At 34.6% G+C, this 10,803-nt stretch overlaps 1 protein-coding gene across 3 annotated transcripts; it reads left to right on the top strand.

Annotated features, from left to right (window-relative positions):
- The first annotated feature begins 962 nt into the window (after positions 1 to 962).
- LOC130811382 (uncharacterized) lies at positions 963 to 10,385 on the top strand. Of its 3 annotated transcripts, none has more exons than XM_057677669.1 (14): positions 963 to 1,733; positions 2,003 to 2,089; positions 3,926 to 4,035; positions 4,874 to 4,924; positions 5,520 to 5,691; positions 5,990 to 6,307; positions 6,392 to 6,595; positions 6,672 to 7,142; positions 7,219 to 7,428; positions 8,134 to 8,322; positions 8,599 to 8,765; positions 8,847 to 8,999; positions 9,117 to 9,195; positions 9,657 to 10,385. In XM_057677669.1, the coding sequence occupies exons 1-14, from the start codon at positions 1,296 to 1,298 to the stop codon at positions 10,125 to 10,127; spliced, it is 3,120 nt and encodes a 1,039-aa protein (XP_057533652.1). In that variant the 5' UTR covers positions 963 to 1,295; the 3' UTR covers positions 10,128 to 10,385. The 3 variants fall into 3 exon arrangements, with proteins under 3 accessions (XP_057533652.1, XP_057533654.1, XP_057533655.1); XM_057677671.1 differs by having other exon boundaries at positions 8,602 to 8,765; XM_057677672.1 differs by lacking the exon at positions 963 to 1,733 and having other exon boundaries at positions 2,004 to 2,091; positions 3,927 to 4,035.
- The last annotated feature ends 418 nt before the right edge of the window (positions 10,386 to 10,803 follow it).

A 10,803-nucleotide genomic window follows, 5' to 3' on the forward strand; every position in this document is an offset into this window, starting at 1 on the left:
CAAATATATATAAATGTGTTGAGGAAAGAGTAATATCACTATTATTGATCGATGATTAACGAGTACAAGTACTCTTATGTTCCATTAGAACCATCATGTTGCATTGAATAAAAGTGCTTGTATTGTACAATGTTTTAAAACTATTATTGATAGTGTTATTGACCATTCATTTGTTGTTTGAAATTTATCCATAGAATGATAAAATAATACCATTTTATTAATTTCGTTCACAAATTGTGAAATAGAACCATATTTAGGTAGAAATTGATCAGTTTAATGTCAAAATTGATCACAAATAGGTCAAAATTTATTTTAATTGATATGCTTAAAGTTTATTTTAAGTTGAAATTGATACCTTTAAGTCAAAATTTGATACCTTTAAAATTAAAATTGAAAAATTGCCAGAAAATGGAAAAAACAAGAGAAAACATGTGAGATTGATACACGCGCGAACTGGACCGGCCTAAATAGACGATCTCATTATGAAGTTGTCTCGTCCAACACCAGCTGCTAAATTAATTAAGGTTATTGCTAAATATCGCCACCCTTTTCATTTTATCGCCACCCCTATATCAATAAAATGACGAAAATGCTCATGGGCTTAAAAATAACAATAATTTTTAATATTAATAATAATAATAACAACAATATTTAAAAAAATAATAATAAAAAAATAATTATAATAATAATAATAAAAATAATATTTTAAAAAATTTTTAAAAAAATTTAAAGGGGTGCGACTCATCCCTTTAAATTTTAAAAATTTTTTTTTTTTATAGTTCAGGGTTAATATCATCACTTTATTAAATAAGGGTGACAATAAAATAAAAGAGTGACGATGTGATTAATTAATCACACAATCCATTTAGCTTTCCAACACTAAAGTCTAAAACCCCCGATTAAATTGGGTTTTTACAGCTGCTTAGCTGTTCTGTATAATATTCTAGTCATTATCCACCCAATCTTTTTCATTAGTATTTTCTTCCTATATTTTTTTTTCCTGATTTTTCTTGATCTCATTTCCTTCCTTAAATCTCTTTACTTTGTCTGTGAAGCTGTAAAGCTCAGTCGTTTTTTGTTTCTTGCACTGAAAAACTTACCAGCAAAAACCCATACAAGAAAACGCCATTAATTCAGCTTCAAACGGAGAAATCTCTAAGTTCAATACTACTGAAAAGTGAATACCCATCTCAATCTGTCAAAGATAAACAATTTAATTTTGTTTTTTCAATCTGGGTTTGTATCAAATTAGTTAAATTTTTGAGCATTTTAGCTTTGCATTCATGGTACCTTAAATGGGTTCTCTTGAAAATGGGGTTTTGTTGAAGAAAGATCAACAACAAAACCATAATAACATTGGTAGAGTTTCTTCTTTCCCTAAACATCAAAGACCCAGATCGAGATTTCCAAGGTTTTTGCTTTCTAAGAGATTGGGTTATCTTCAATGGATTTCCACCATTGTTGTGTTCTCTGTTTTCTTGGTGTTTTTTCAAACCTTTTTACCAGGTTCAGTAATGGAAAGACCTGGGAATTCAAGAAAAGTTACGGATTTTATGAGTGAAGATTTGATGTACTTGAAAGAAATTATTGGTGAACTTGATTTTGTTGAAGATGCAATGTTTGAACCTTTAAGATTGTTGGATAGATTTAAGAAAGAAGCTGAAGATGTGAATTCCACTTCTGGGTTTAAGAGAGGGATTAGATTTGGTTATAGGAAGCCTAAACTTGCATTGGTTAGTACTTCAATTTGCTCCTTATTATTACTTTAATGATTGATTATATACAAATGTTATCAATATTCAAGTGATGTTTAAGTAATTTGGATACTTCAAATTGGAAGATTTTGTGCCATGTGCTATTGATTATGTTATTTATAATTGTTTTTGATTTTTCTTGATCCTTGAGTGAAGTGAAAGTAAAATTAGTTCTTGAAAGCATCTAATTTGTAGGTGGGTATGTTGTTTGAAGTATTAATATGATTGATTTTTGTGTATTGTGGAAGGTTTTTGTGGATCTGGATGTTGATTCATATCAGTTATTAATGGTGACAGTGGGAACTGCTTTGCAAGAGATTGGTTACACAATTGAGGTAACATATTTATGTGTCGAAGTTTGTGTTTGAGTCATTGTACGCCGTATGCCGTATCGTGATCGTATTGTAAAGGTTTTTGAGTTTACCGCAACTGAATAATAGGCCGCATCGACAGAAAAATCATCTGTATTGGCCGTAAATTCGTTTCGCAATTGTTATCGAAACCGTAATTTTGTACTGTGGTTTGAGTTGATTGGTGGAGTGTTTAACCTTGTACTTCTTGCTAAAATGTTTACTTTTACTGAATGGTGATGTTTGTTGATCTAATCTAATGGTTAATGATTTCCATGACTTTGTTAATTTATGTGTGATATAAATGAAACTTATCATGTAATCTGCATGAGTAAGTGTTAAGACTTATCAAATTGTGACCCTAAGGTTTAGATTATTGTTATCTAGAGAAGTGGGGAATCAAGTTTGTGAAGACAAGGTGCTTGATTATCCACGACAGTTTAACATAGTTCGCTAGCTAATTCACTTTTTGAATTTATGATTTGCTCAAATATGCCCAATAATTCACTTTTTTCGATTCGCGAGGAGATTAGGGAATCATGTGACACTGGCCACGAACTTAAATAATTAAAGTTTAGGAGATTAATTAATTATATGTTAGACGACTCAAGTTTGGGAAGCAATAGGTAAAATGAGAGAAAGAAAGGGAAACGAAACGTTGAAATGTCGTGGTTATCTTGTTGAAGTGTACTTGTTTATCAAAGAAAACTATTATAAATACTTGCAATAATAATAATCATATGCCAAAGAATTTTCGTGATGCGTATTGATTATTGAAGCACAAATTGGGAGTTGGGTCATTGTGCTAATGGCTAGTATCATAGCATATTCAAGGAGCGCGACTATTGTTCCTAAGAATTGTGATGCATCGTTTCATGTTTGGCTTTTGGAAGTATTCACTCATTAAGATATTTGATACATGTTTCATAAGGTCATTACATATTGTGGGTTTTCCTTGAAGATTTTATTTGAAAATCTTGAAAGGAAAGTAAAGGTTTCCTTTGAACGCAAAATCGTTTGGAAATATGGAATGCATATGGTCATCTCAGCCCTCAGGAGTCATGACTTAGCATCTCTTTTACTTTTTGATGGTCTTGCTCTTGAGGGCCTAAGGGAGGGATTCGTCCTCTTGGAGGCCAACTTTTGAATGATAGAATATACTTCCTCCGCTTTTTTTACTTGCTCCCAGACAATTTTTACACAATTCAATGCGTTTGTCGGATTATTTTTATAAATTTGATATTACGAAAATAAGCGACGAGACAAAAAAAACAAGATCCTTTATGATTATGTTTTTTTCTCATATAATCGCCACAATATGTAAAATACCATAAAATGATGAAGAACAATGCTAAATTGGGTTCGGGTGCATATAACAAAATTCGGAGGAAGTATAATTGATAGAACAAAAATAATTATGAAACTAATTTAGTTTTTCAAATTATTTTCATAGTATATTTATTTTATTATTGAATATGTTGGATGAATGAAGTGGAGTTGTGCTAAAGGACTGGATAGTGCCATTTTGCACTGGGTGAAATGCTCTTATATTTGATAATTTTATTTTTATTATATCAAATTAAAGTGAGTGATTTTTGTATGTGTTGTAGAAAATTTAAAGGGATAATGTGAGTATTTGATTATTATTTTTTTTTACTTTTTTCATCTACACATCTATATTTACTTGCTTGGTTGATACTCTGAAATAATGTGTTGGTCTAATGACACATCGGCTTGAACACCTTCATAAAATTGATGTAATTTCAAATCTATTTCCAAAGCTATGATGTGATGACTTATGAGTGTGTTGAAAATATTTAGGTTTTTTCAAATAAAGATGGTCCGGCACATGCTATGTGGAAACATATAGGAGTTCCATTCACTATTATTGAAGCCAAAGATCGTTGTGGAAGTAGTGTGGATTGGTTGAAGTAAGTTATTTGTGCATTTCACAAATGTGGTCTTTTGCCGATTTTTTTACCCTAATGCCTTTTCATACTAATGGTTCTTTGTGTTCTAAATCAATAGATCAAAAAATAGATTCACAATGGATTTGGGGAAATTTTAATTTCAGAAACCCTAATTCAAGAACAACGAAATTGCAAGAATTAAACCAATCAAATGATCCACACAAGAAATTATTGAGGTTCACCCAATGTGGGCAACGTCCTTCTCTAGCCCATATGTGTTATTGAAGGATATGAAGCTTTCTTGAAGATTTAATGGAGGTTTACAATGCTAGTTTTAGAGGATTGGAGAAGAAAGTGTGGGAGGTTAGGGTTTACATTTAGAGAGAGAGGGAGTTAGGATATATGTAATTAACTTTCTCTAACTTATGTGAATTGGATTATTTATAATACATAACCCGATACACTTACAATTAACAAAGAGCAAAAGCAGAGCACGAAAAACCCGCAATCCGGAGAGGAAAGTCGAGTTGGCTTTTAGTGCTGACACAACTCCTTTGTTTTTCAAATCAAGTCAAGTCGGCTTTTGGCCCCGTCAGAGATAATGCCGACATAGCTTTATCTTTTGGACCGAAATAACCAACCTTTTTCAACTCTTCTCAAATGCCACATTATTGATCCAATCAATACATTCACTAACTTTTATGCCTTTTCAAGTGAATTCTACTTCTTTTTAAGGCTTTCATAAAGTTCTAATAGCATAAAAGCTCATTTCATCATCTGAAGTTACTTGATAAAAGGATTGTGTAATTGCATCACCTATTCTTATACTACTTATTGACTGGTATTGCTTCGTTTGTAGCTATGATGGTATACTACTCAACTCTCTCGAGGGAAAAGAAATCCTTTCTTGGTATGCTTCTCTTTGGCTTTCTATTTTTTTCTTGTTATATTTATTTAAATCAAGGTCTAATTTTTCCTATGATACCACCATTTCTTTAATCTTTTAATCATTCTGGGTACTTTGTTTTTGAAGTTCTGTCAAGTTATGATATCTGATGTCAAACTTGTTTGGACTAAAGAGACAGTTAGGATTGCAATAATATTCATTCTTATGCTTTGTTTGGACTGAATGATAAGGAGGGAATGGAAGGAAAGGTAAATGGGTAGATGGATTTTCCTCCATTTGAATAGCAAATGAGAGGATGGTATTCGGAGGGATGACATTCTTAATATTGTGTGAGAAATAAATCCTTCCTACAATCGAGGAATCGGAAAGTAGAACTGATCTCCCTTCCCTTCTCTCCCCTTCCTTTCCTTTCTTTATTCAAACACACTCTAAAGGTTATCTGAACATGTGAAGTCATGAGTAATGATGCATTTAGATACAATTCTAGAAAAGTGAATTGTAATTAACTTACTAGTTTCGTTTTGTTTCTTTGACTACTTGGCAATTTCATTAAGCTTTCATGGATGTCGTTTGTAATGATAGATCATATTTGCTACAGTTTTATGCAGGAACCTTTCAAGTCATTACCTCTCATTTGGACCATCCATGAACAGAATTTTGCAACTCGTTTAGATACGTACACCATTAATGGAAAAATTGAAATCCTACATGATTGGAAGAAAAGCTTCAGTCGAGCTACTGCAGTGGTGTTTCCAAACTACGCCCTACCGGTAATATACCTTTTTCAACACTATTTAGATTGGTAGTATAGTCTGGCGCTGTATATCTACTTAAATTTACCCTGCACTCCAATCTAAAAAATATTAATTGTAAAATACCCATGTTATCTTTGTCTTGTAAGTTGTAAATGTAGTCATCGTTTTCAAAGTTTCACGAGTATGAGCTAATGTCTTTACGTCAAGATTTTCACGTTTAACACAATGTGCGCCTCACTATCTAGTATATCCCGAGAAGCGTGAGTGGAACTATTCAAGAGCTTTATAAGGTGTTTTTTTTTTCCTTTTTCAGTTACTTTATTCAAAGTTTGACACGGGGAACTACATTGTCATTCCGGGATCTCCAACTGAAGCGTGGGAAGCAGACAGTTTAACGGTCTTCAATCAAGAGCAGTTCTATTCGAAGATGGGTCTCGCTACCGATGATTTTGTTGTGGCAATTGTAGGAAGTCAGTTTATGTACAAAAGTTTATGGTTGGAGCACGCTCTTATTTTGCAGGCTGTAAAGCCACTTATCACTGAATTTATTCCGGGCAATGGATCCAGTTCTGGCTTGAAAATCTTTGTTCTAACCGGAGATTCTACCGGTAATTATACCAAGGCTGTGGAGGTATAAACATGGCTAAATAATCAAATTTTGATTAATACTTCTTCGTGCATGTGTAATTTGATTGTATTGAATGTTCATCTGAAGGCCATCTCCACAAGTCTGAATTATCCGAAAGATATCGTGAAGCATGCTGGTCGTGATGCAAATGCCGATGATATTCTCAGGATTGCCAACCTTGTCATATATGGATCATTTCTTGACGAGAAATCATTTCCGGATATCTTGATAAAAGCCATGTCCTACGAGAAGCTGATAATTGCCCCTAATCTCTCCATGATACAGAAATACGTATGTGGCATTTCAAACTTCGTTTACATATTCTTTCGGAGAAAATTTTCTGACTTCATTTTCAATAATTTTTTAGGTGGATGACCGGGTGAATGGCTTTCTGTTCCCGAAGGATGATATTAACGTCTTAACTAAGATTCTATTGAAAGTTATTTCAAGATCTAGATTATCACCTCTAGCTCATAATGTTGCTTCGATCGGGAAAGGAACGGCTAAAAACATGAAGGCTATTGAAGCTATTGAAGGTTATGCATCACTTTTGGAAAATATTCTTAAACTGCCGTCAGAAGTTGCCGTCCCAAAGCCTTTTGCTGACATTCCGTCCAAATACAAAAGTGAATGGCGGTGGAGTGTCTTGAATATGATTCGTGATGTGACATATCGAAGCAGAGATGTTGGTAAATACTTAGACAAGATTGAGGACCTTAACAAGACAGAACCCTCGATTCCTACATCTGTGAAAGATGAAGACTTCTTATATAGCATTTGGGAAGAACAGAAACAAATAGATAGTACTATTGCTAGAAAGAGAAGAGAAGATGCTGAGGTGAGTAAACTTAGTGCAGCAATGTTCGTTTTATTCCTGAATTATAAGTTGAATGAACTTGTATTCGTCCATTCAGCTGAAGGATAGATCTGATCAGCCTCGGGGAACATGGGAAGATGTATATCGAAATTCTAGACGAGCGGATCATTTGAAGAATGACTTGCATGAGAGGGATGACGGGGAGCTTGAAAGGACAGGTCAACCATTGTGTATATATGAACCCTACTTTGGGGAGGGAACCTGGCCTTTTTTGCACTATGGCCCTCTTTATCGAGGAATTGGTATGGTAAGTGATTTATCTACCTACTCGCATTTATCGTACTTTTTCTCGACGTTTCAGTATATCACCTCTGCATATTAGGATGATGTCTAGGGGAATGGATAAAAATGTCAAAAAGTTAAGTATAGTAATTAGATACTATAGGATATTCAAGCTTGTTATTAGCCTTATGAATTATGACATGCTCTACTAATAACTATTCCCTCTTCTTAAAGAATTTCCCATTTGCCATTTTGGGGTGTTCCATTTGTTCCCATAACGAATCTTTCTATTTATATCACAATTTTGGACAGAAATAAACTTGTTCATCTTTATTTTTTTTTAATAATGCTTATTTTCCCCAAATATTTTCCACTAGCTTCATTTTAATATTTTTATATTCTTTATGGTCTCCACATGTTTCCCACTAACTTTATAATTACATTTTTTTATTATTTATGGTCCACATATATTTTCCACTGACTTTCTTTTAATATTTTTTTAATGTTTATGGTCCTCACTTTTCTCCATTAAATTTATTACTCCTATTCAATAAAATAATATATCTACTATCTAAAAGATTTTATTTTTCTAATTCCCATGAACATTCTTTGTGGAAACTTCATTAAGAAATAGAGGGAGTACTAGTCTTTCGTCGGTCGCGAGTCTTGCGACAGTATCGTTTGAAAATTTTTGGTTGCTTGTTTCTAATACTTTGAATCATAAGTGTAGGCTTCTAAAGGGCGTAGACGTGGAACAGATGATGTGGATGCATCCTCACGACTTTCTCTTCTCAGCAATCCATATTACCGTGATGTGCTTGGAGAATTTGGAGCGTTCTTTGCAATTGCTAATCGAGTTGACCGTATACATAAAAATGCCTGGATCGGGTTCCAGTCTTGGAGAGCAACAGCCAAAAAGGTATTTCCACTGTTCATTACTGTTGTCAAATTTACAAGCATTTATTTTACTTCTGAATGTTCCATCGAAATCTCTCCATTGCGGAAAATATTTGTTTCTCACAAAATGTGAAATCCTCCATTTTCTACCCCTCCTCATTTTCTATCAAAACAAAGAAAAATCATTCCCATTTCTCTCCCCTTCCTTTGCTGCCATTTCCTTCAATCCAAACAAAGCTTTAGAGTGTTCATCTTTATTTTAAGACAACTGAAGACACCACTGATTTTTTTAGTTTAGCAGGTTGAATTGTCTAAGAAAGCTGAGAAAGCGTTGCTTGAAGCCATGGAAGCACGAGAACACGGGGACACTTTCTATTTTTGGGTTCGGATGGACTTGGATCCCAGAAATCCCTTAAACCAAGATTTTTGGTCGTTTTGTGATTCTGTTAACGCTGGCAATTGTAGGTAAGTCATCTTGAATTCCCTAAACTTACGTTGACCGGTGCTTTCAAAGATTTTTTGTTGACACCGATGTCGCACTTGAAGGTCTGCATTTTCTGATGCGTTCAAGCGAATGTATGGCATTAAGCAAGATTGGGATTCCCTGCCACCCATGCCTATGGACGGAGATACGTGGTCGGTAATGCACAGTTGGGCCCTACCAACTAGGTCTTTCCTAGAATTTGTTATGTTTGCGAGGTATTTGACGAATTTGATAAAGTGCAGAATTTTCGATTGTTTGCTCATCTGTTCTCATTTCAAGAACTCGTCCACCACACACGAGTAAACTCATTATTGCATTTATAATTGTTTCAGAATGTTTGTTGATGCATTGGATGCTCAAATGTACACTGAACACCATCGAAATGGGCACTGTTATTTGAGCTTATCTAAAGTAAGGATTTCATCATTTCTCTTCCTTTTTTCAGGCCCTAGTTTGAGTTCGTGTTTCTCTAAAACTTGTTTGAAGCATGAGAAATGAAGCCAAGTTCGTGTTTCTTGTTGGAGTTTTTTTATTTTTATTTTTTATGTAGACTTGTAGTGGGCTATTGAGATTTTTTTGAGATTTCCTAATCACATTAGGTTCACTTTTCGGTTATCTTTTTAGTGGGTTGTGTTGGGTCCGGGTCTGGGTCCAGGTCCAGGTCCGTAGGTCCCTTTCATGTTTGTAGAATGAAGTACCTTTCTTAACCAACTTTTTTTACGTGTCGACTTTTGACTAGTCTAAATATTAGTATATGAATTCTTTTAGCTATTCTTGAAGTGTTATATCCGTATGCCTTTCCTCAATCGATATGAAAATAGTCTGTTTCATCTTGATTCTCTTCGTTAATCCCAATGAAAACTATGTTGCAGGACAAGCATTGTTACTCTCGGGTACTTGAACTTCTTGTAAACGTTTGGGCGTATCACAGTGCGAGGCACATGGTATATATCAACCCGAAAAGTGGCATGATGCAAGAACAGCACGGATTACAGAACAGGAGAGGTCACATGTGGGTAAAGTTCTTCTCATTCCGCACTCTTAAGAACATGGATGAGGACTTGGCCGAGGAAGCAGACTCCGAGGATACAAAAAGACGATGGCTGTGGCCAAGGACGGGTGAGATCTACTGGCAGGGTGTTGCCGATAAGGAGAGAGATCAAAAGAAAAAGGAAAAGGCAGAAAAAAAGCGGAAAAACAAAGAAAAGCTTGAGAGAATAAAAAGTCGGAACTCAAAGCATATGAAACCGATAGACAAGTATGTAAAACCCGCAACAGAGGAAATCTCAAAGATTACCACGAGTACGACAACTAACAGCACTACGGAAATGGCAAGGAGATAGTATTTGGTTTTCCTTCCTAGCAATTTGGTTGCTAATTAAGTAGGTTATAGTTGATTATTCTTTTTTGTATCAAAATATTAATTTTCTCGAGTCCATTCTGTAAAAAATTCGATGAAAAGGATGCAAAAGCTTGTAACCAGGGTTTGTGTTTGTAAATGGAGTATTAGGAGAGGAAGAAACAATGCATCCTCCTAGGGTATTGATTTGATAAATTCCTTACACTATCCAAGTTTTCTACTAAAGAAATTCCTTACACTAGTCTAGTTTTTAATGTCGATATTGGGTGAAATTTATTACTACTTGACATTGAATACATGCTCGAACAAGCACACCCCTTGTTTGTATAAGCCGACCATGCGTCTTCTTTCTAATGGCACAAAGTGCTCGTTCAAGCATTCACCTTGCTCAGTTAGCACTCTGCTCTGCCCCTATCTCTTTGCTTCTTTTGAATCTCCAAAGTTATGTCACTCAATTCCCTTTGCATCTTCATCGTCTCCCTCAATAATGCATGACATGGAATGAGTTATGATGTGGAGAATGAGCTATTAGATGATTAACATTACTTCTTTCAATGGTTGACACTTGTCTTATACAAGCTTTCCGAAAATAGCATTAGTTAGTGAAGCATTCCATTTGTTCTAAACCTAAATGACTTGATTTACCCTTTTATATCGAG

The sequence above is a fragment of the Amaranthus tricolor genome, chromosome 4, assembly GCF_026212465.1.
Source record: "Amaranthus tricolor cultivar Red isolate AtriRed21 chromosome 4, ASM2621246v1, whole genome shotgun sequence".
NCBI lineage: Eukaryota > Viridiplantae > Streptophyta > Magnoliopsida > Caryophyllales > Amaranthaceae > Amaranthus > Amaranthus tricolor.

What these genes read in the sequence shown, in the direction of transcription:
- LOC130811382 (XM_057677669.1), top strand. Translation starts at nt 1,296, where the DNA reads ATGGGTTCTCTTGAAAATGGGGTTTTGTTGAAGAAAGATCAACAACAA. An exon ending in AGATTGGTTACACAATTGAG is followed by an intron (nt 2,090 to 3,925) that starts GTAACATATTTA and finishes GAAAATATTTAG; the next exon opens with GTTTTTTCAAATAAAGATGG. An exon ending in TTCCAAACTACGCCCTACCG is followed by an intron (nt 5,692 to 5,989) that starts GTAATATACCTT and finishes TTCCTTTTTCAG; the next exon opens with TTACTTTATTCAAAGTTTGA.